General features: G+C 25.6%; 3 protein-coding genes and 1 long non-coding RNA gene across 6 annotated transcripts; 1 reads left to right on the top strand and 3 right to left on the bottom strand.

The window, feature by feature from the left end:
- Positions 1-651: 651 nt before the first annotated feature.
- Positions 652-2,132, bottom strand: LOC107172224 (uncharacterized). 3 transcript variants are annotated; one of them, XM_089217795.1, is made up of 4 exons: positions 1,891-2,132; positions 1,469-1,532; positions 1,281-1,416; positions 652-827 (listed from the first exon to the last, which is right to left on the bottom strand). In XM_089217795.1, exons 3-4 carry the CDS (start codon positions 1,369-1,371, stop codon positions 652-654), a joined length of 267 nt encoding a protein of 88 aa, XP_089073921.1. In that variant the 5' UTR covers positions 1,372-1,416; positions 1,469-1,532; positions 1,891-2,132. The 3 variants fall into 3 exon arrangements, with proteins under 3 accessions (XP_089073921.1, XP_015377997.2, XP_089073922.1); XM_015522511.2 differs by having other exon boundaries at positions 1,281-1,532; XM_089217796.1 differs by lacking the exon at positions 1,469-1,532.
- Positions 2,133-2,382: 250 nt separating this feature from the next.
- Positions 2,383-7,057, top strand: LOC107168912 (uncharacterized). Its single transcript, XM_089218082.1, has 2 exons — positions 2,383-2,637; positions 3,927-7,057. The coding sequence occupies exon 2, from the start codon at positions 4,212-4,214 to the stop codon at positions 5,259-5,261; it is 1,050 nt and encodes a 349-aa protein (XP_089074208.1). The 5' UTR covers positions 2,383-2,637; positions 3,927-4,211; the 3' UTR covers positions 5,262-7,057.
- An 857-nt stretch (positions 7,058-7,914) lies between these two features.
- On the bottom strand, positions 7,915-10,998 carry LOC149060983 (uncharacterized). Its single transcript, XR_016189942.1, has 3 exons — positions 9,697-10,998; positions 8,408-9,569; positions 7,915-8,320 (listed from the first exon to the last, which is right to left on the bottom strand). It is a non-coding gene; the product is annotated as an uncharacterized LOC149060983 (long non-coding RNA).
- Positions 10,999-12,600: 1,602 nt separating this feature from the next.
- On the bottom strand, positions 12,601-24,843 carry Mtpalpha (monolysocardiolipin acyltransferase Mtpalpha). The gene is made up of 12 exons (XM_015518472.2): positions 24,594-24,843; positions 19,344-19,435; positions 19,019-19,291; positions 18,628-18,878; positions 18,339-18,549; positions 18,078-18,253; positions 17,755-17,925; positions 16,797-17,019; positions 16,211-16,420; positions 15,932-16,127; positions 15,180-15,382; positions 12,601-13,056 (listed from the first exon to the last, which is right to left on the bottom strand). Exons 1-12 carry the CDS (start codon positions 24,664-24,666, stop codon positions 12,853-12,855), a joined length of 2,283 nt encoding a protein of 760 aa, XP_015373958.1. The 5' UTR covers positions 24,667-24,843; the 3' UTR covers positions 12,601-12,852.
- Between the last annotated feature and the right edge of the window lie 1,890 nt (positions 24,844-26,733).

Genomic DNA, 26,733 nt, shown 5'->3' with positions numbered 1-26,733 from the left:
TGCCTTGATCAGTTACAAAAGCTTTGATATTAAGTTTAATATTTTAACAAATTGTTGACATAATTATGTATTTTAGATCAGTACCAGTACAGCTACTTGAAACAAGAAAATAAGCAATTGGTTGTTTCCAATTTTCATTTATGCCTCTGAGCATAAGGACTAAAGCATACTTGGCAGCTTCATACTTCTTACGAGAATTGGATTCATGAAAACCAATAATTTTGTCTTTAGAGCCATTATAAAATAAATTTGTTTTTAAAGCCATTTCATCGGCACAAGGTACACAATCTAGAGCTTCGGGTTTAAAACTACTAATTTTAAATGAAACAAAATTAAAAAGAAATTCATTTAGACCAGGATTTATCTCATATTTTGAAGTTACTCGTCTAAGTGTTCGACTAGTAGGAAGGGATAGAGGATTTCGCAATAAATTTTAGACTCCTGGACCTAGAAAATAAATACTTAAAGCAAGTTGCTTAATTTCATTAGAATACCAGAATCCTCGATAATTTTTTTGCTTGTTCTTGATTTGAGATCTAACAATCATAAAGAGGGTAGGTGACAAGTATTCTTTACATGTTTCCAGGCAAGTATCCAATTTATTGTTAGGTTTGTTTTGCTATTGTCGATTCAAATTTATAATAACTTGTTTCAACTCAGCCTGAACCCGTGACTTTCCTTGAGCTTTTTCTGAAGAGCAACTTTTCGGGGAGTTTTTAAAGATAAATAACTAGGTGTTTGTACACCGAATACACTTGTTTCAATATCAGTGGATGTTGATGCATCAGATAAACTTGGAGAGTTTATTGATAGATGAGCAGAGGAACCTGTAAAAATTAAAATATACAATTCCATGCAAGTTGTTAATAATCCCCACGAATATAGGTAGTATTGTTGCACAAGTATAAATATGGATAGCTCTGGACGTTTTTTTCAAGAATTAAAAGAAAGTCTTGTCACACCGGCGCCTCTATAATGTATATTTAATGTACAACATCAATGTTTAAAAGTCTCTTGCTTTTTTAAGATTCCATGAAATAATTATCATATTTTGGAATAAATTAATGAATTATATTTATTTATTTGTTAATTATTGTGTAATGATTATTAGTATGGTAACGTGGTATAAGAGTTCAGCAATAATAATGGCTGTAGAGGGCGCTTGTATGTTACACTCTTTTCAGACGGAGAAACACATGTGGGTATAACATCCTCTTAGGGCAACCAGGGATAAGTGAGAATTATATTGCATTTACAATAACATATTTTACAAGGCATACCAGGTGTTGAACATGATAATGGCACAAAGTCTGAAGTGATACATTCAGGAGCATCATTCTTCTTTGGTTCATCCACACACTCAACTTCCATAACATCAAACAATGTAGGTACAGCATCCGGCCTCAGTCTATTTTTCTGAAAATTAGAAAACATAACAGTCTCAAAATGTAAAGAACAAACACGATACTTAGTGTTAGCAGCCAAATTATTGATTGATTTTAGATTTGCAATTTTCAATCCAAACAGCACATCTATAATGTTATTGTAAATATAATTAATAACAGCAAATTATAATAAGTCATTTTAAAATTGGATAACAATTGCAATATGACCTAAGGATTAAATTAATATATAATATAATGTGCATGTTCAAACTAGAATTAATGGTTACAATATGTCAATACATATGCACTTGGAATGTGTAATTTATTATTTCAAAAATCAGCTAAAAATAAAATGTATGATAGGTAGGTAACTGTGGTTTGATATTAATAAAAAAGTCGAAAGATTATATTATATAAAGATATTAATGAACAATTAACTTCGGTAATTCAAAACAGGAAATAATCAAATAAAATCTAAATAGATATCAACAAAGATATTACTTACCTAACAGGTTCTTTTGGGAAAGTGAAAAAACTTATGGTATCTATAAAATGTGGCTTTTACAATTAGTCAAGCAACATTTTGAATACTGTTTGTTCCTTTTACCAACAAAAAACTCCATTATGCAAAATTTAAAAAAAAACACAACACAGTTATAAGAATAAACGAAACTTGAAAATTTTTAAATTTCAGTGTTCAGTCACAATTTTCAAAACAACGAAATCACGTGACTTCCATACACGACAACGGTGGTAAAATAAATAGTTATTAGTTAATCAGAATGTGATATCACAGATAATAAATATCGTCAAAACAGTGTCACCATATGCAACATAAAATTAAAAATACATTAATATTTCGTTCGTGGTCATACTGGTGCTTGCATTCAATATGGCGAACTGTTTTTCGGGCGGCCGAGGTGTCCATTCCGATTTCATATATTCTGTGATACCATCGACTTTTGTTTTGTTATCACTTATCAGTTATCATCATTCTTCATACAATAGCAGTAAATAGTAAACACCCGTCGAAAGCATAATAATTTAAGTGTTAATTATATAAATACAATACCATTCACAATACTCAGAACTTGAGCTTAAAATCATTGCGACTCGTTAATTCATTTAATAATATGTATCAAAGATGAAGCTGTAGTCGGCCTTTTATTCGTACTAAAGTACTTTCTTGGTTTCATCGACGAGTTTCTAACATACTATTTGGTACAATTATCTCGTATCATTTTTATAAAAGGTATGTAAAATGTTTTTGAATGCCAAAGTAATTTAGTCTATACTGTTTATTAAATTATTCTCGCCTTGTTAAGATTTTTTAATCACAATTTTCCTATTTTTTTGTAAGAGCTCAATATTAGTCCCAGAGCATATTTTAACATACTATACAAAGTATGTAGCTCTAATTCCACCCAGTAAACATTATTTAAAATATGCTCTGATTGTTCCCAACAATAAATCCTACAAACTATTTTAAATCATAAACTTAAAATATTATACTTAAACTTACCGGAGACTTAAAATATAAGAAAGAAGTACAATCTATAGATTCGCTTCACACACCAACATTAGTTATACATACATACATTGAGTCAATTTTAAATGATCGACTTTCATTAAAACAATTTTAATTATTATGTAAAATAAAGTTGAAAATGTAATTAAGGTTCCGTATAAGTTGTTAATAGTGTAAAAAAAGTTAAGCTTAAATCTACTTTAATTTTTTGTATGATTGTCTGATGTTAGAATTTTGACAACATTTGTGAGCCATCGAATCCATAGAAATGTTCTGTGTTATAACCCAAGATTCTCCTCAAGTTTTCAATACTTAACAAAAAAAAATTTAATATAAAGTTAAATTAATTTTTTACGAGTGTTTATAGTTAGAAATTGGATATTCACCTGTAAATTCTCACACATTAATATTTTCTTATTCTGTTTATTAACTGTAGATAATTAAAATTGTCATCAAATGTTTAAAGTTATTTATAGACAATTGCAATTTTCAATGTTTTTAGTTTTGTATTCTATTAAAGTCAATACAATTTTATTCGTTGGATTAAAAGTTATTTTTTAGTTAGAAATTCAAGTAAAATTGTATTATTTTAGGAACATTAGATATTCATGTGTAAATTAATCTATTCCCATCAATCAATTTTTGATATTTAATTGTAATTCATAAACTTATCACTGTACATGTTAAATTTTTACCAAATATTTATATTAGCAATTCTATCCATAATACACATTTTTTAATCAATTTAAAGACATTTTATATTTTCATTCATTTTATTTTAGTTGTTTAATCTTTTTGCTCTATCAAAAAATTTGATAGTTCAATACAATGTTCTTTATAAGTTGCTATTATAATAGCAGTTCAAAATTATTAAATTTTTTTTTATAAATAAAGTATATTAATAAATTAATAAAGAGTCTTAACATATTTCTTTGTCACTATTTATACATTTTGCATTTACTATAATAAAATGTATGTAATTATAATGATAATTATTTAAATTTTATTTCCAGATTAAGCATTTGGTAATTATTACGGAACTTAATATAGCCTACAGCATGGTAAAATGTGCAATTCGAATTGATGTATGTAATTAATTAAAAAAATACATAATTTATGCAATCCAAAAAGATCTTAGGAAATGAAAATTATGAAGTAAATCTTTGTGATTAATAATTGTCTAGTTTGAAAGTATCTTACACTATCAAGATTTATTTAAAATCAGAAACTATTATTCTGTTATGATTAAAAAATCCTTAAACTAAACATTGGTAAATACAAATTATTACACAAACATCATGTTTACACTAGCTAAATTTGCGTATCTTTCATGTAATGAAAATGAAAAACACTGGTATAACACTGTCCCCAATAATGTTATCAAAATCAATATTAAGATTTGCTGTGATGAACTTATTCAAATTACAAAAGGGAAAAAAATAAAAAATAAATCAAATACTGAATTATGTACCACTGCCTCAAAATATGGACATTTGGACTGTTTGAAGTTTGCTCGTCTAATGAAATTATCTTGGGACAGTAGGACATGTTCTGCTGCTGCCAGAAATGGCCAACTAGAATGTTTAATATACTCTCATGAAAATGGTTGCCCCTGGAACAAACATACATGTTCTAATGCTGCACATAATGGACATATAAATTGTTTAAGATACGCACATGAAAACAACTGTCCATGGAACTTAAGTACAACTGACTATGCTGCGAAAGGTGGACATTTAGAATGTTTAAAATATGCTCACATACATGGATGTCCATGGGATGAAAGAGCATGTATGCTGGCAGCGTCTAATGGACATTTTGAATGCTTAAAATATTGTTTTGAAAATGGATGTTTGTGGAACCAAGACACATGTACATGGTCAGCATATAATGGACATTTAAACTGTTTGCAATATGCACACAAAAATGGTTGTGTATGGAGCCCTAATACATGCTCTAAAGCTGCAGCCGGTGGACAATTAGAATGTTTGAAATATGCTTATACAAATGGTTGCGCATGGGATATAAGTACAAGCTACAAAGCTGCAGAGAGAGGACATTTGGACTGTTTGAAGTATGCTCACACTAATGGATGTCCGTGGAATGAACATATAACCTATATTGCTGCAGCCAAAGGAAACCTAAGCTGCTTAAAATATGCTCATGAAAAGGGGTGCCCGTGGAATGAGTCAACATGTGCCGCATCTGTCAAAAATAAAAATTTGGACTGTTTAAAATATGCTCGTCGAAACGGTTGTCCGTGGGATAAAAAGACACACACACTTATTCTCGTTGATAAACTCTTAAAAAAAAAAACAAAAAAATTGCTTATAGATCTAGAAATTTGAGTTACATGAAATTAGTTATTAGAGAGTTTTCATGTTATTGAGGACATGGTCAATAAAATTATGAGTTTAATTCTACATTACGACTGCTTATTTTTAATTATCTTTAAAGCCAAGAGCAAATTTGCAACGTTTCTCCAAATATTCAAACTAAGATTTTCATATGTATATATACATATAGGTTGCAAAAATAAACTTAATATTTATATTTATCATATCTTTTTTTTAAAACATTTATATTCAATAAAATAATCATTCTATTATGTCAAAAAAAAGCTATATGTAATAAAAAAAAAATTTAAAAATGCAACAAATTAATTATTATTCATAATATGAAAAGATTTCATCAAATGTAGTAATGTATGAGCCTAATAAAGTTTTTTTGTGCAACATATTTATATGCAATCTTTTAAATAAGTGTTTTCTACTTACTGTTCAATATCATTGTTAACTTGAAAAACATTTTTTTTTTTTTTTTAATTTTTTTTATTTAGTTGCTTATTGATTTTTATAATTATTATGGCTATTGAATTTTTTATATATGTATAAATATTACTTTGTTTTTAAATCCAGTTTCATATATTGTATACAATTAAATACATTTTTTATACCAATATAAAATGTATATCAAGTTATATGTTTTTGTTATGTACCATTGAGTATTGATACTCATATTCTGTACTCAATGATAATATTTATGATATTATATATCTCTAAAATGATCATGAAAGTTGTTTAAAATTAAATTACTTTAAAGCTATTTTTAAATATTGCAATAATACTATTGTACTATATGTACTATTATCATATTGAATTTCTTTATATTGATTGTAAAATAAATAATTTAAATAAAGTTATAAAAATATTTTATGGATTAACTACTTAAGCACTATACTTTAAAATATGTAGAAGTAGCATAACATCTACTGTTATTAAAAAATTTATATCTAAGAAGACGCTACACACTCGTTTTTCCACCTAAAAACATGTTTTAGGAGATTCGCTCTTATTTGGTAGTTATAGCGCAAAAATAAAATTTTGACCACTTAAGGAGAACAATATTATCTGTGTTTGATAGTAAGGTATAAGTTAACTTAGTCATTTTTTATGGGTCGTAGAAAATTATAAAATATAAAAATGATTGTTGTTGCTATCTTAAAAATCTAATATGAGAACATAGATAATATTTTCATATTTATGTTGACAAAAGTAGATTTTTGTACAATATTAGTGTAGTCCAAATTAGAGTGATTTTACTGAGACGTGTTTTTGAAAAAAAAACGACGGATTTGTATTAGTTTCACTAGTGGCAGACACTGAAACCGTATATACCCCTGCACTATGTGCATAAGCAGAGATGTCGCACAATATGTTGAAAATTAATAATGGGCACTATCGAATAATTCGATAGTCATTCCAAAACTATTTGAATAGTTAAAACATTTGAATGATCACGATATATTTTATAGTTTTAAAACTATTTGAATAGTTCAAATATATTTTATTCATTGAAATAGTTTTCATTTGAATAGTTCGAATATATTTTATTCATTCAAATAGTTTTCATTTGAATAATTCGAATAGTTTGAAGTTTTTTAATTAATTATTTAAAAACAAGATCATCACTTGTTATCCTTTGAATTTCAAATTTCATTATGCCTTTATCTACCTACTCAAAATATTATGTATTATAATACTATGTATACTAGAATATTTTATATAGTTTCTATCAGATTTAAATTTTAGAGTTCTTTAAGTTTAAAATGTTTAAATATCTTTAATATTTATATTTATAGACCAACACAAAATAAAAATTTTTTCATTGTTTTTTTTAACTGAATTATCAAATTATAATAGTTTAGTTACTTTTTTTTAATTGAGAATTTACTATTTAGACAACTATGAAATAATATAATTAAATTACATAACATTTGAAACATAATAGTTAATAGCCTATTTAAATATTTAAAATAAAAAGTTTACCTAGCTAGTTGTAACAAATATTTTAATATCCTAAAAATAAAATTATCTCATTATTTAGGTTAATTCTAAATTAAAAAGATAATTAAAAACAAATTAAAGTATGGTTTATTGAAATCAGTTTGCTGTTTTACACATTTGAACTTAAGTTAAATTTATTTTTAGTTGCCTAACTAAGCTTATAGTTTTTAGACTTGTAATAGTTTTATGATTCATAGTTTTATACATCATAATATCATAATATACTATTATAATATATAATATTGTTATTTTTCTTATAAGATGTATGTATAAACATTTATTATTTTCTTCATTTTTTTTAGATATTTTATTTATATTTATCATGTTTTTTTAAAATTGAATAAACTATAAAAAAATGAATTGCTATAATTTCCTGTAAATGTAAAAAATTATAAACTAATTCTAAAAACAGTATACAAAAGTCATAAGTACAAAATAGGTTCATGATAACTTAAAGAATAAATTTGTATTTATATCATTTTTAAAGTAAAAAACTACAAATACTTTTGAGTTTTACACAACATAGAATATAATGTATAGTATAAGTCTGTATTTTAAGAATTTTATAAAAGGATAAGCTTTTCTTTTTTTAAATATATTTTTTCTATATTATATTTTGTTGTACATTATAATTTTATATTTTATTGTGCTTATTGTGGTCATTAACAAAAATTTTAGTAGAAATAATAAAACTATTAAAAATATGTTTATATTAGATATTTTTACTTTGAAACATAAACTTTTTATCTTTTGGTTGGTAATTTAATTAATAATTTATTTTAAATTACAAAAAATAAATGTATAAAGCAGAAAAACTAATTTTATAAAACTGATTTACCATTAGTTTTAATACAGTCAACTATCTCTTTCTGAACTTCTTGTTCAGCTTTATTGGCATTATCATTTGATGTAAATGCAGCTTTCCTAAATTGAGTATAAATATGATGGATACATTTCTTTAATATTATCAAATCTTTTTGTTGTTTCTTTAAGCAATATTTTTTTTAAAAACTTCCCTGTATAAGTCACCGGATTCTTATTATGAACTAATAATAATAAACCTGTTGGATATAAGTAAGAAAATATTATTTAAAGTTAAAATTATAATAGGTATACTACTCAGTGTACAAATATTTAGTATTACCTACCTCTTAATAATGAAATAACTTTTGATAAGGTTGGTCATTATTCTGAAGATATTTGTATATTTAAGCTTTCAAATGATTTTAAAAATATAACAAAATCAATTATACTTTGCCATTGTACATTTGATGGCATTTTTGGACATCATGATAAACCCATTGAAACCAATATCAAAGGTTCTTTAACTATTAACAAATGTTCAATCATTATAAGTGTAATATTCCAACAAATTTGCATAACTTGTTTTAACTGTAGAATAGGAGAATTAAGTTGTTTTTGTTTCTCATTAAGAGTCCTGGCTGATACCTCACTGTGCTTAAAATTCCCAACAATAGAACGATACATTTTAAACAACTTCATAATTTCTATTTCTTCAGTATGGTTGATGTCAATGTCACTTTCTTCGAAATTGCTTTTTAATGCATTTTTTACAGCATTATTTAACTTATGAGCAGCACATAGAAATGATTTAGTCCAAGTAATCTTATTGCTGCCTTAATATTTGCACCAGAGTCTGTTACAATTGCAATTTTATTTTCTATATTCCATTATCTTATTACATCTATTAGTACTTCAAACAAATACTGTGCTGTGTGATTATATTCTAGTTTTCTGGTGATTAATACATATGTTTATAAATTAAAATAAACGTCAAAAAAATGCACAGTCACAGTTATAATTTATATTGTATTTAATGAAGTCCAAATAGCTAATGTAAGTGATACATCATACATATTTTGCAAGAGAAAGTAGTTTTAATCTTATGTCTAGTTGGTTCGTACAAATTTGGTGTAAGCGTTGTTCCAATTAGTTTGTGGCTAGGGGCCACTTATAAAATGAATCAAGTAGGGTACTAAGTTTTTGAAACCCACTGTTCTCTACAATTTATAATGGTTGCATATCTTCTGCAATGATATTGAGTTGCAGTGTCGACCTGGCCATGGCTGCCAGGCCGCGAACGCATCCGGGGCCCCCGGCCATATTTGTGTCGAGGGACCCCTATATAACTAAAAATATAATATTTCACTACTATAATAAGTATTTTTTTATAATTTTTATTTAATAATATGTGTGGGGGCCCTTCTGAAGAAATGCATCCTGGGCCCTTTAAGTACCAGGCCGACACTATTGATTTGGTCCACTTTACTTTCAGGTGGTAAACTAAACCTATCAAAAAATATTATGCATCATAAATTTTCTATGAATTAAAATATAAATAGGTATAAATATACCTATTTGTATGTGTACAATTGTACAAATAATATTATAGTATATGAAATATTACTAATATTACCTATTCATAAGTGTCAATTGTTTTTGTCTTTTTGTAGGTGGTCCAGGTATCTGTACAGTATATTGTGTTCATGGGAATGAGTCACTGCTGTAGATCCTAAAGAAGATAATTAAATGTTTATAATAAAATCTAAGAAGATTTTACAAATTAAAATATTATTTAAAAATAATCAAATTTCTTATTTTTATTGAGGTTACTTCTTTTCATAAAAAGTGAATTTCAAATAATTTATTTAAGATATGTTTTCATACTCTATTGACAATTATGGATTTCAATTTTTATGTCAATTACATATATTTTTTTTAAATATTATGTTGAATTTGTTTTTTTTTTTAATAAAAGGTAAAATTTTGTAAATTAAACGTAGATTAAAAAATAAATCATTAATTTAGGAAAGATGATTTAAATTATTTTTGAATGAAACAATGCTCTAAAATACTGTAAAAAGAAGATAGTCATTATTAATCATTATTTATTAATTAAGATTTTGATATTTTGAAGTATTATTTCTCGGTAAATAATGAGTTTTTTATAATTCTTCGTAATATTTTTTTCTAATTAAAATAAATGTGATCTGTAAACATAATTATATAGAGCATATGAGCAAAAATATTATTGGCTGTGAATACTTGAGGGTAGTACTTTATACTTAGTAGTTACCCAGCAATAACATTCGACGAGATATTTTTTAAGTTATTTTTTTAAATATAATTAATCATATAAACTACTTACTCTTTTTAAGTTGCCCGATTAGCTAATTAATTTGTGATGCGTCTTTTAAGTCTTTTTAGTGAATTATGAGGAATGTTTGCCGGGTTAAGTCCAAGAATTATAAAAATAATTTAAAAAAGAAATGTCCCTAATACATATACTAATTATTCTCATCAGCCTTTTATTTTTTAATATTTGCGTTAATATGTATAGTGTAAGTGCTAATTTTTGAAATTAAAATACTTATTATAAAGATTTTATAAAATAGTGCATATTTTGATGTTTTTTTTTTAATTGTTTGGAATATTTACTACACCTAGTAAAAAATCTAAGAAAAAAATTATATTTTTATAGTTTTGATTAATATCAAAATTAATTAATTGGGACACTTGAAGTATAAATAGTTTTCCCAAATATCTTAAACCTTAGATCAATGTTGGTTCCCATAATTTTAAATAAGTTGTTTTAGTTAAATATTCAAAAATCATATTTTTTACAAATTTTTATGAATTTTTTTTATTTTTCTGCATATTTCAACATTTTACTGTTTAAGTATGTATTAATGCATATATAAAATATTTTTACACATATTTGGGTTGATTTTTAATGCATATAAATCCATACTCTAGTAATAACTTATGAACTGAAATATTCGAATAGTCCATCTTCTTAAAAATAAAACTATTCAATAGTGCTATTCGAAAAGTCTATTGAATTATTCGATAGTTTTTATTTAAAAACTTCTATTCGGTTATGTAAAAAACATTTGAATAGATAATCGATAGTGTAAAACACTGTTAACTATTCAATAGTGCCCTTAACAATTGAAAATGTGCGGTTTATAAAATATTAGGGATGGGCCGATATCACTTTTAACCGATAACCGATAAACCGATATGTTATGCAGATTTAACTCGATAACTGATATATTGAAAACTTTGAATTTCTATCCAAAAGCATGAACTGATATTATAAAATACCCGATAATACTTACCGATAACCGATAATTACTAAGTAGTAACTAGTAATACTGTAATAATCAATATTATTATATATTAATATATTATATAATGATTAAATTAAATAATTAATAAATATTTAATATTAAATAATAATTAATTATTTAATTATATTATACAATTAATATTTAATACAAATAGAGTTAACACAGTTGTACATAAATAATAAATATTAAATAACAAAGTTAAAAATTTAAAATGAACACTTTTCTTTCTTGTTAGTTGATAATAAATTATAACTTATTAATTTAAGTTATACATTTATAAGTTTTAACTATAGTCTATAAGTATAATTTAAACTTTTTAATAAAACAAATAAAAATTATAATAAAAACAAATCACATAATATTTAAAAAATAATAATTTTCCCCTTTTCAGTTATTAAACATTCCTTGTTTAAGTCTTTTTATGACAATTAAAGTGTTTAATTTTTAATACAATCAAATATTTAATCTATGTATGATAAACTGTTTTTTATTTCACATCAGTTCAAATATCGGTTTAAAAAAAAAACCGATACCGATAAAACTGATATTGCCAATATCGGTTTGTATATTCGCTCAGCCCTATAAAATATCCTAATTGTCAATATAAAAATACATTTTTATATTATTAGGAGACCCTTTACCATCACTTATATGATATTCAATGTTTGATCACCATTGATATTATATTACTAGATGGAGTATCCAAACATGGTGTGTGCAGGTGATGTGGTCTTATGATAGATAGGTTGCAGTCATATAGCTATACTATTATTTTATAATCAATAAATACTTGAGTGTATGTACTGTTTAGTGTGGTAATACGAATAGTGCACACACATCAGACTGCTGGAACTACATACATAATTTGTTCTCTTGTGTAAGGTCTATAGATATCACACTATTTTTATAAATTATTATTATTTAATTAAAGTATCGACCTACTAACCTAATGAAAAAATATGTATAGTTAAGTTGGTTTAAACAAGTAATTTTAAAAGTCAACATAGAAAAAATTTGAAATTTAGACCTAGATTTTTAGAAATCAGTTATACACTACAAAAATTACCTATAAATATAAAATTGTATTTATTCTACAAGTTCTTGATGTATACAAAATAAAGATATAATACTTTCAATATGTATGCTGTTTTATGTAATTGTAACAAAATAAAAATAGAAGGTACACATATTTTTGGAAAAATATATTTTTTATAGGCATTCAAACAAAATTTTTAATCAATAAAATAATAAATTTATAATAATCACAGAGGTATTTTAACACTTGAAATCACCAATAATTTTTAAAAAAAATAACAAGCAACCGAGTACATACGTTACCCATAATCTCTTGATGTATTTTTATATAGCTTTTATGTATAAATTTAGAAAACCGAATCCATTTTTGAATTCTTAAGAAGTAATATACAATTGTTCTTAACTTATGATGGATAAAACTTCTTTGATTTATCCTTAGCATGGTCTAACAATAATTGGCAAGGTTTAAATGGTAGACCATAATCGTTTTGGAATGTTTGCATTTTTGACACAAGTTTATCAGCACCATACCAATCAACCCATCTGAATGGACCACCTGAAAACGGAGGAAATCCAAGACCAAACACAGCACCAATATCACCTTCAGTCTGAAACATTTTATTTATTTATTTATTTATTAGAATTAAACGGGCGAGCCCGGTTACAATTTAAATGTGGAACAAAAAATATTTACATAGGTGAGGATTGTTGTATACAATAAGTTAATTGATTAAATTACTAAAATACAAATTAAAAGAAACAATAGAATTACAAATAAACATATCAATATTATAATTATTTACATGCTGCATGGATCTAAAGGGGCGTTTTTACCATATGAAGTACGCTGGAATGGCACATAAAAGGTTAGTCTTAGACTAGACTTTGTCTAGTCGAATGACCAGGAACTAAAAAAGAAATATTTGACAATAGATCTGGACAGTTAACAAAACCATTTAAAAGTTTATATATAAAACTAATGTCATGTTTAACCCTTCTGACCTGAAGAGTATCAATGTTTAAATATGATAATAAAGGTTCATACAAAGTGTGAGGCAAAAGTTGAATACTACATTTATTACTTATAATTCTCAAAAAGCAATTTTGAATCTCCTCTATAGAATGAATTGGACCAGATGCGTAAGGAGACCAAATTAATGAATTATAATCCAAAATTAACCTAACAAAGGCGCAGTATAGTGATTTGAGAGCTATAGGATTATCAAAATTATTACAGCTCCGCATTATAAACCCTAGCATTGCGGACGCTCTATTTTTAATTTGGATATAATGGTCATTGAATGAAAGAGAAGAGTCTAAATATACACCCAAATCTTTCACGAGGTTGACTCGGTCTAATTCAATACCCTTAAAAAAATACTTGTTTAATAAAAACGAACGCTTTTTAGTGAAAGTAATAACTTTACATTTAGAAACATTCATGTACAATTTGTTTGTGTCACACCAATCACTCACGTTATCAAGATCATTCTGAAGCAATTTAGTATCAAGTGCAGTTTTAATAATACGGAATAGTTTAACATTGTCAGCAAAGAGCAATATATTGGAATTGATATCCTTAATGTCATTAATATAAATATAAAAAAGAAGAGGAGCCAAATGAGAACCTTGAGGAACTCCAGAGGTAATATTATACATATATGAATTATAATTTTTAAATTTCACGTATTGCTTCTGAACTGATAAAAAGGATACAAGCCAAGAAAAGAAAGGATCACAGAGACCTGATTGGAACAATTTTTTGGCAAGTATACTATGATCAACTTTATCAAAAGCTTTTGCGAAGTCTGTGAATATTACGTCCACCTGACAGTTTAATTTAAATGCATTTAAAATAAATTGTTGCAAAACCAAAAGATTTGATGTAGTGGATCTACTAGGCATAAAGCCATGCAGCACTTCAATTATAAATTTTTTTAAAAGGGGACTAATTTTCCTATAAACAATACCTTCAAATATTTTTGGAATTATAGATATTATAGAGACAGGTCGATAATTAATTATATGGTTAATATTTACGCTTTTAAAAACAAATATTATCGCAACATACTCATAATTAAAAATAAAATTCATTATAATATACTTATTTTGATACTTCTTATTGATTTTGATTTTCTATTAATAATTTATGGATTTTAATTTTAAACAGAGAATAGTGTATGACTACATATTGAAGTTAAAACAACAAAAACTCTTACCACTCAATTTAATTTTGATAACAGTGTATGAGTTATGAGGTTTTTTTTATTTTTAATATAATAGAAAATATTAAGAACATATTTTAATGATTACCATCCTATAAAATTCAATTCAATTACTTTTCTTTGTAAATGTAGAAATATAATAAAAGAACGTAGGAAAGTTGAATTACTGGTTTATAAATAAAAACCGTAAACTATATCCCAAATAAAATATATTGATAATTGATGATATTATTATATTTATAATTATAAATAAAAACCTATTCATCACATCATCTAAACATTTTTTTATAACGAAACACAAAAAATATTCAGTTGTTGCTTAGAAATTCATTGGAACTTATGACAAACATGTATACTGTTTTTAAAAACAAATGTATTCACGGGTATATTTGTATGGCAATATATATATTTATTCACATAACAATGTATTAAGAAAAGTCAAAAGTTTACTAATTAAATTATTTTTAAAAATCAGTATTATATAAATATAACCAAGTTATGCATACCGGACTATTTAGAATTGATTCTTCCAAACATAAAACTGCCTCATTTACAAATCTAGATACCATACGTAGTTGTTGATTTTCAACAGATTGTTCACCTAATGGTTGAAGCTTGAATTTTTCCAACAAACTGATAGCTTCAGTGTTTTCTGGTCTACTTTTGGTACCAGCTTTGTACACAAAGTAACCTTTACCAGATTTTCTTCCTAAAAATTATGAAAAAAAGATAAATTATCAATGATTTTCAAGTGGGATACAATGAAACTGCAATACTAAGGGTGCTAAAAAACTATTAAAAATATAAACATATTTTCAGTAAAATAATTTAAATTACAAATTCCAAAAATGAAATGGTATAAGCCTAATTATTACGTTAAGACCTTTTTTAATACTCAATTTGTAACAGTAAATATATTCAATTTAAAATTACGCTATTGTATAAGACATATAAATATATACAAGATTAAAAAAAAAATTTTAACACTTTTAAGTTAGTGAAATCATTTGTATAAATCAATTAACCTTTACTTGTAAAACATAGATAGCTGCACACTCATCAGCTGGTACGACAACAAGCAGTTATTTAATATCTCACAGTATCTCATTTTAATATATTATTTCTTTTTTGCTAAATAATATTAATATTTTGACTTAAACAGTGAACCATTAAAATTAAAATTAAGTTTTAAAGTAGAATAGCTTTAGCAAAATAAATTTGAAAATCTTAAGCTAAATCGAATTAAAATTATCTTTACCTAAGAAGCCACTATCCACCATGCTTTTTAAGACATTGAGATCACCGCCACTGAATCGTTCACCAAATACCTTTGCTAAATCAGTTGCTATATGATAACCAACATCAATACCAACTTCATCAGATAATGTTGCAGCACCAACTGGGAATCCAAAACTTTTAGTAATTGTATCTAATTGTTTTGGATTTACACCTTCCTAAAATTGAAATTAATTTTAAAAGTATAAAATAAAAGTATTGTTTTTATATTAAATATATTTATTGATTTGAAGGATCATACTTGCAATAATCGCATTGCTTCAGATAACATGGTACTCAAAATACGTGTAGTATAGAACCCTGGACCATCTTTTACTACAATTACAATTTTTCCTTGTTTTAAACCTAAAGATACAGCAGCAGCAGCTGTTTCTTTTGAAGTCTTATCAGTCGTTATGATTTCCAAAAGTTGCATTTTGTCAACGGGAGAAAAATAATGCATTCCAATAACCTAAAAATGAATATGTACTTACAAATAATTATGTTATTTTTCATAGTACACATAAATATTATGAACATTATTTTATTATTATTTAGCCAAAATAATTTTTTCTTAATTTTTTTATATTTCAGTATTAAATCATTTATTAAATTTTATTTTATATTTTTTGATATTATGCATTAATAACAAAAACTTAAGATATTTTTAATGCAATATAAAGATAACAAAATTTTTTTTTCTTATTTAATGTTTAGATTCTGTTCAACATTTAACGAATCATTTTACCTAAAACAAAAATAAGCTAGGTATTTTACTTGTTTACTTTTAAGAAATGCCAAATGAATGTTCAAAAACAATTGATGGTTAAATTTAAGAAAAAACTTACATTTTCGGGACGACTACTACCCTCTGATATTTTTCCAATTGGTATAGCACTCGTGTTAGTTGCAATAATACAGTGTTTTGGTACAACTTGTTCAAGCTCTTTAATAACTTGATGTTTAATCTTTATATTTTCAAATACTGCTTCGATGACAATATCAGCTTTTGAAAAAGACTCATACGACAATGTACTCGTCAAGTCAGATACATATCTGTCTTTTTCTATCCTGTAATAAATATTAAAAAATATACAAAATATTATGTTTTAAATATAAGAATACACAATATATATAATACCTATATTAGTTTATCTAAAATTGCTCTAAGAATTTAAGTAGAATTTAGACATTTTATAACTATTAGAGATTTTCATTATTTTGAACGCTAAATCAAAATGTATACAATTATATACACTATTATTTTAACAATTAGAAAACTAAATGTGAATTTAATAGTTTTAATATTTTATCATGTATTAGGTGTAAAAAAAAATTTAAGTGGACACCTTATCTGTTTGTATTGTCTACATTTACTAATGTGTACATATGAAAGTTAACATTCAGCAGTAGGAATTTGGTATTATTATTATTATTTTTAAGCTTAATTGTTGAGCTCTAAGGTAAAAGCATTACACATGTTGTCTAGTAGAATTTCAACTACATTTTCATTTTTAAGCCAATTGTGAATATATAAATGCTAATATAAAAAATGCTTATAATTTGCTTAAAAATTAAAATATCGAAATAAAAATAAGAATAGATTATACATTATAACACACCTAACCTTGAAGTTCAATATTTAATAGTATAGCTAACCCTACAAAATTGGAACTTAAGAATGTACATTAATAGCATTTTACGATTTAGTCAAACAGACATCAAGTGTGAGTAAGATGTTCTCTTAACAAGAGCACACCTAAAGCTTAATTATTAAAAAAATAATATATATTCATAAGTACTTACGCAGTTAATTTCTTGCGTTTAACTGCACCAGAAAGACCTTTTTCAATTTGTGCAATACCTTTAGCAAGACCCTCTTTGTTTGTGTCTTTAAGTATTACTTGTAATCCTTTATCAACAGTCACATGAGCTATTCCAGCACCCATCAAACCAGCACCAAGAACACCAACAGTTCTATAATATACATTAATTTTGATTAAATAATCGTACACAGGAAAACAGTTGATGCACATTGAAACACAGTAAAACATATCTTTATAAGTATGTTTAACTTATAAAAATACTATTTTTATTTTTACTCATAATTTAGAAGCATATTTACTAACTTTAACGTGACTTTAGGCTCTCCAAATTTGTTTTTCTTGCATTCAGTTTGTCCTTGAAATAAACCAATTAAACCTTTGCTTTGCGGTGTCATAGCTAATTCTGCAAAACCATTACTTTCTGCAGCATACCCTTTTGTACTACCTTGAGCAACTCCAGTTTTGATCACATCAATTATCTGAAATTATCAAATAACACATCAACCTTTACACACATTAGAAAAAAAAATTGTTAAATGGTTTTTAATAAAATATATAAGTTACTTTTAATGGAGCAGGATATAGACCTCCAGTCATTTTTAAAACCTTTCCCTTGGCACTATCAAAAAATTTTTCACGTAGCCATTCTTGTTGTAATGCTAAATCAATTACTTTATCTATTATGGTTTTGTTCTTATTCCTTTTTGTTAATTTTTGCCCAGCAGCTAATTTTTTGGCTGCATCAACAGCAATTTCTTCTAAATACTCTAATGTTCTATAATAAATTTTTAATGTTATTACTAACAATTAAGTATATAAACTTATTTAAAGAAATTGTAATTAAGAATTAAACCTTTCTGTTGGGGTGCTCAAACCAGGGCCAAGAGGAGATACAAGTTGATCTATCAAACCAACTTTTAAAGCTTTATCAGCTCTATATGATTTACCAGTAAGAGCCATATCTAATACAGTAGGCATAGCTACTAATTTTGGTAAACGTTGAGTACCACCACCACCCGGTAATAACCCTAACATAACTTCGGGCAGGCCAAGAGCAGTATTTTTACTTTTAACGGCGATTCGGTAATGACAAGCCATCGCAACCTAAAATATAATTCATATTATAGGACTGTACCAGTTATATATCAAAATAAACAAGACACAACTTAATTCAACAATTATTTAATGGAAGATTTTTAATATTATTATAAAAATCTTTAATTAATAGCTAAAATATAACTTACTTCTAAACCTCCTCCTAAACATGATCCCATTATAGCTGCTACTACGGGTTTTGTTGAATTTTCAACTTGATTAAGTATGCTTTGACCATCACGGGATATTTTATGTACTTCTTCAGCAGTACGACATGCTTGTAGCATAGATATATCTGCGCCAGCAATGAAACAGTTAGGTTTGCCAGATATTAAAACACTTCCTTTGATTGATGGATCTTGACTTGCTTTATTTAAGTTTGCTTGTAATTCATCCATTACATCATGAGACAAAGAATTTACCTAAAAATTTTATAATCTATATAATTTATAATTGATACATTAATAAACTTACTTTTGAGTTTGGGGTATTTAAAGTTATAACTAAGATATCATCAATAACTTTTGATGAAGTATGTTTAACATCTTGACTCAATAACCTACGACCTATAAAAAAAGAATTTAACTATTATTAAATACAACTATAAATTAATTGTAAAACAATGAAATATTTAATTATAACAATAGAATTTGTATTGCATATTTTATTATTTTCCATGTTGTGCCGTCTTTATAGTTTATATGATTTAAGCCAATTGTTTTTTTTTAATTAAAGAGATATTTAGGATTATGAAATTCATATTTAAAGGTACTGAATTGGAAAAAAATTGAATTCAAAATTATACTATTAATAAACTTTTAGATGATGGTGAATGTTTAATTAACTTAGTATTTAAAATATGTCATAATATTATTGACTTACAAAGTACTGCTAATTCCAACAATATTTGTCAACAATTATCATAATTTTCATTCAGAAAACAATTCAAATTATCTGTAAAATGTATAAGAGAATGATCGAGCCACATTTTCAAATGTTGTAATAATTTAAATTACAATAAATCTTGTTATAATTTTTGAAAATTTAAAAAATTTCAAATTTAAATTTTCAATCAACTAAATAAAATTACAAAAAAAATGTATTTAGATCAATCTCTTCAAAACATTGAAAAAATTACAATATTTTGTCAGAATACAAGTCGACATAATCATTGTGACATATAGTTGGAATTAGAGTTGCCAGCCTAAATTAAAAATGAAAATTTTTTTGCGATCAAAAATTGTTATCTGGCATGTGTGAGTGAATATGTTCAATAGCCATCTGCGGTATTACCATTTAGGTTAGGTAAACTAATTGCTGAATGTAAAAAAACAAAATATATAATACAAAAATCTATAAAATCTTAGAATCCAGTAGTTAGGAGGTAACTTAACAACATAATTGAGCAACATAAAATTATGATCAAATTACTAGATAAGTACTAATTATTTTTGAAGAATTTAAATTAAATTAAGGTAATGTTACACAAAATAAAAATTATGATTGAATGCATTTATTATCTATTGCTTGTATATAATATAAATGTGTGTATATATGCATGTATGGACATTTAGCATACAATAAATGTATAAATACAAAAGTTCAAATGTTGATAAAATTATCAAATTCTTTTGTAGTTAAAAAAATATACTATGTCCAATTTTTATAGCTAAGAATTGAAAATCCGTAAAAAAATGTTCATAATTAGTTCACACTATAACCACAAAAAATCTAAAAAAAAATGTATAAACATTTATTATGTACAGACATTTTAAGTTCAAATATGGACGAAATTACATATTGAAACCAAAAATAACGATTTTATTCATTATCTTCGTATCACTATCTTTTTTGGAAAAAAAGAATTTAACCTACTGCAGTATTAATGTTTAATGCAATCAAGAATTAAAAATTGTATTAACTAAAAAATTATTTAAACAAACAGAGATCACAATTAAAATGTTAAAACCTGATTTAAAACATTTAGACATACCAAACGTAAATTAATAACACATATAAACACCCTGACAAAGAATTAAAGACAAAATTGATAATTGAAAAAAATTGTAAATAGTATAATGACCTACTACCCACATAATGTAATAAACATTTTGTTTATAATATGATTAATATTAATAAAGTTTTTATACCTAAATAATACTGTACAACGTTTTTCACAATAGAATTTTTATTGTTATTTATTTAAATATTGTAAATTTTCTGAATGTTATCTAAAGTTTAGTGTTTTATTTGAATCATATTCATTTAAACATACTATTATAACTAGTAAATTATAGAAAAGATATAATTATGGTATTACATGTATATTACTGATGGTTGTAAAAACAATGGTATTTTTATGATAAAAGAACAATTAGTTTGTAATAAAAAATTTCAAGATTTTCACATGTATACAAAGTACCAAAAGATTTGTCCAAGCTATTGTTAACTTACATTTCAGTTTAACTAATAGTTAAGAAATTGAAAATTGAATATTTTTTCTAAACAGTTTAATCAATAACCAGGTGCGGATCCAGCCTACATTAACGGGAGGTGCGGATTATAAATATCTAAATATATTTACTATTTACCTACTGGTAAATATGAGTATATATATATATATTATAAATATATAATAATTGCTTATTAATTATATATCCCTACTGGATCCGTGCCTGTCAATAACTGTATAAAGTTTATACTAGAAATTTGCTTATTATATAAATTATACATTATAGAATTGCTTATTTTTATTAAAATAATAAAATATATTGTGGTCACTATTGGAAGTATAATGTATAGTGTATACCTACCTACATAATACATAATATACTATGTACTCAATAAATGGTTTTTAAATAAATATAAATTTCAAACAGTCGTTCTTTAAATCATTTTAACAGATTGATAAAATTAAGGTTTTAATTTTAGATCGGAAAAAGTTTTGCTATACCTATAATACCCTGTAATACTATATATTTAATTCATATTTCATACATTCTTTATACCTTTTCATATTAAATTATAATTTGATGGAAATTCTTTTAAATGTTGGCTATGCTACTTAGTCCAGTAATGTAAGGAGGAAATAATAAAGATGAATATAACACGAAACATTTTAATTGCACATTTTTAATAGACTGATACCAGAATGCACAAACAATAATTATTGAACATAAAATGAATCAATAGTGAGCTAATGATCTATAAAACATAATTTAGTGGCCCATACAAGAACATTACCAAGGGGAAGTTTTAGTGGGACTTACTCCCTAAATTTCATTTTTAAATATTATGGTGTTTAATTGTTCTGAAACCCGAATGTATACTATAGATAATATATAAATTGTAATTAACTCCAAGATTTTAATTTATTATATTTTATATAATGCCTGTATAATATTCCTGACACAATTTGAAATTACACAATAATATGTCTCATAATAGGTTAAAACCTGCAAAACACTATTTAAGAAGATGCTACACCTGCATGATGTGTTGTCTCCATTGTATGTACATCACAGTAAAAACTGTTTTGCGCAGGATAGAACCACTCAGGTTGTAATGATAGTCAAGACTCCTAATAAATAAACAATATGGTTGAGAACATTATCTGGACATATATTATTTTTTTTTATGCCACACATTAAAATGTTCTCATTGTTTCAAAATCCACTAAATCCAATCAATTAATTTTGTGTTTTTCAAACTTAAAGAACTTTGGTTTTAGTTCTAATATCAAAAAAATAAAAACAATATTTCACAGCCAATGTTCTTCTGCTTATGTGATGGTTAAATTTTTGTTTCTTAGTTATGACTGTAACCTTCTCCATTCTTTTCCGTGCAAATCAGCTTTTGTTATCTTTTACATTTGTAAGGAGACATGTGGGTGTAGCGTCCTCTTAAACTTATACACACAATACATTATTAAAATAAAGTTTTTTTTTTTTTTTAATTCAATTTGTGTGATAAAGAGAGGATTAAAGGTAGAGGAAACTGTTTGTTCCTATTTTTTATAGGAAGGAGCAAAAAAAATGTTAACCTCCTTATGCCCGGGCACATGATTAATAAACCATTCAATTATTCAATTTTTTATGCAACCCAGCATAAAAAGTATACACTTCTATTCAGTAACAATAGTTTGATAAAAATTAATATGTAATAAATTACATTATAAATGAATCAAAATCAATGTTCAAGAACTTTAAACAATTTTTAAGAATACACACTATTTGCTTAAAAGTTGTTAATGATTGTATTTATATAGGTATTGTTTCGTTATTTAGGTATTTATATAAAATTCTATAGATGATAACTTCATATTTAGCAACAATAAAAAAAACCACTATTGTGTCTTTTGAAGCATGACTAAAGAATACTGACTTCAATATAGGATTAAATTTGGTTTTTTATGTTACATAAACAATAATAATAATTACTTGTAGTAAAACCAGGACAAACAAAATAAAAGCTTCTTACATTATAAGTTCTAATAAGATTGCATCTGTAACTATAAAATAAATAAAATACATTTTTTTATTACCTAATAATATAAATTGTATTATCAATTACTTACTGAAATATAAATATAATACTTAACCTGATTTTATTAAAATAAAATATTAGTTATTTATGATAAATTAATAAAACAATTTTATTTGTAATCATTGTAGAAAATATAATTATTATTAAACTAGTTTCAAGGACTTTTTAAAATAAATCCAACCAGGAAGTTAATGCGATGATTGAATGATCATTTTTAGATGACCCATATAAACTATTTTAACTCATTAAAACTAATTCATTTTCTAGAAGATCGTAAACAGAAAAAAAATTTTAAATTTAATTTTCGAATACAATATTTTGAAAGTTGAAATTTTAACATAGATAATATCCTATCAACAAACAATCTATGGATGGACCTTAAACTATAATAAAATAATAAAAAAAAAGCTTTGTCTTATCATAAACATAAATAATTGGGTAATGAAATTCAAAAAAATAGATATATCATAAAGTTGAACAGTTTTAATTATTGTGTCACAATAACCTTATTTTGTTTGCCATTTATACCTATAATTGTTTTAGGACCTTAGAAGATTAAATATTTGCTTAGAATTAATAAATGTACACACACATAATGTTACAGGTGAGTATGAAAAACATTATGATGATTTAAAATTCTTCAGATTATTTTTCATGAACATATTATTTTATTGTTTGAATAAGGTTAGAAGCCCCTATAACTTATAAATCTGTATCACCAGTAGAATCTATAGCATTAATTACTACTCAAGCTCTTAATATATTACGATACATATAAAATACAATTATTTGTGAATAGTTAAGTATGTGTACATGTATCGTTAACCTTTGTACAAAGCTTGGTTAGGTTGGTTGGGCTTAACAATCGATTTGCTGGATAAAATACTATCGTACACACAGAAGTTAAAGTGGGAAAAAATTCCAGAGGGGACTAATGTCTCCATATAGTTTTAAGCGTTCCATATATAATTTTATGTATAATGTCAAATGTATAAAATCCTAATTTGTTAAAGAGGACGCTTTTTAACCGCCGTCAGAGGTTAGGGGACTGAGTCCTCCTGCGTCCCCCCCCCCACTTTAACCCCTGCGTACACATTGGACATACAGCAGCAACAATAACAACGACATCATAATATGCTATTACATAGATAATTATTGTTGAATTCAGTTCATAAATACCTGTTGTCAGGGCTCGTTTGACGTTGATCAGCGACATTTCGTTCGAAATTCCCACAAGTCTGCACAACGCCATTTTGTGTGAGTGTGTGTATGCGGGCGCGCTTAAAGATCAAATGGACCGCCAGACGGAAAGAAATAAGAGCTGCAGCAAAAGACTAACAGCAATGTCATACGTGACAAACGAATGAAACTGAAGAAATTCACGCACGCACGCACATTGTCTTGTTGCTCTGTAAGGCCAATGTCGTTATCACACTATTCACACTACGGTCCACCTAATAATCACATTGTGTATATGTGTTCAGTAGAAAGTTGATAACGAGAAATTTTATCGCCGTGATAACACACGAACGTCCTTTATTATGCCACCGGAAGCGGTACCGTGTTCGGGCAACTAAAACGGCGATGGTACAACTGGCACTCACTCGGACAGTCGGACTCTTATGTCTAATGTCTAATGTAATATTATATATTTTAATATTTATAATATATCTCTAGTGATTTAGTATCAACCTCAAACCTCTACTTTAGTAGTCTAGTGACCGAGTGTTGGTGGCGGTCAAACGTCAAAACACTCGAAAGCCAAACTATAATAATGTAAGAAATAATATTCGTCGTGTTCCACAACCAAACAATATTTGTATGATCGATGATTCTCTTAAAGTAACAAAGTCCATCATAATTATAATTATGCCGTGTGTAATGATTACGTAATTATCTAACGTCCTGATGTCTAACGAGTATAATTGACTAATAACGTTGATTAGGTATACATTAAAGAATTGATTATAGTCTTAAACATACTATGTAGTATATATTATCTATAATTATGATAATAAGCATTAACAATAAAACGAAATTAAATAAAACTTAATATTATTATGGGTACCAATGATGAATTAAAATTATCGTATCTGGGAATATTCACAAAAACAGTATGCTAGGTAAATTAAATTTATAACGAATTTCATCAAATTGGCCTACCTAATTTTAAAATATTTTTAGAAAAATTAATTTGCTGTATGGAACACTATAATTTTTCCGAGAATCTACCAAACTTATACGACAGCATTGTATCAAAATATGTTATCTATTTCTGGCTGCTGTTATAAAAATTAAACATATTATTTTAACTACAAAATAACTATGATTTCATTAAAATTTGAAAATTAAATAATAAAAAAATCGTGCAATTTTATTTCAAAACTTTTGAGGAATCTTGGATATTGTATTATAGTTATATTAAATTATTAAACTTATAAAGCTTTTTTATCGAACAAATAATTTTGTATTGATATTTTTAGAAAAACTATTTAATTTATCCCAGACAATCTAAGCAAAAACAGTCTAATTTTTTTATACTTAAGCTTACCATACAATATAATAATAATATTACAATTACAACTTTTGTTCACGATTTTTTCCTGGAAATTAATATTATTATTATGTAATGATTTATTATCGAATTCAATAGTTTAATAATTCAATAATTTAATTTACAATCAAATACTAAACAAATGTATTATACAACAGAGTGGTATTCACTTCTCCGCGACTCCGCCTATATTTAGCCGATATTTTGACCTCTTAAAAGTAACTAAATCCGATTTGGTATCAAAAACCTCCATCGTTATTAATGATCAAAAAATTTTGTTTTCTATATAAAAAGTTTCCCCAGACAACAACAAAAACAAAAAAGCGGGAAAGTGGATATCGCTCTACTGTACAATAGGTTACAGGTGGGTTACTGCAATGGATGGAATTAAATTTGAATCCAATGAAATTACATCATTGTATACGAAAAACGATTCTGAGCGAATTCTGAGTTACTTATAACTTATAACTTATAAGGAATATTGAATTAAATTTTCAAATCTTAGATTTAAAAAGAAATTTTTTTATGAATTTTTATATAAGATAATTTGAACATTTCCGTAATTTTTACATTTTTAGTCAAAATTTGAACTTTAAATACTTATAAAAAAAAAAATCATGACTGTATTTTTAATATTTTTCAACTGCTATTGAAACAATATGTTGAAACTTTGAAAGCCTTATATTACATTTTGAAGCTTTTTGACCCAACCAATAAAATTTTATTAACATATAAAAAAAAAAAACTTAAAAAGTTGAAAAATTA

Source organism: Diuraphis noxia, unplaced genomic scaffold, assembly GCF_037042655.1.
Source record: "Diuraphis noxia isolate RWA-SAM2 unplaced genomic scaffold, SU_Dnox_SAM2 contig0001, whole genome shotgun sequence".
NCBI lineage: Eukaryota > Metazoa > Arthropoda > Insecta > Hemiptera > Aphididae > Diuraphis > Diuraphis noxia.
Note: the sequence above shows the minus strand (reverse complement) of the source record. Positions and strands in the feature narration are given on the sequence as shown.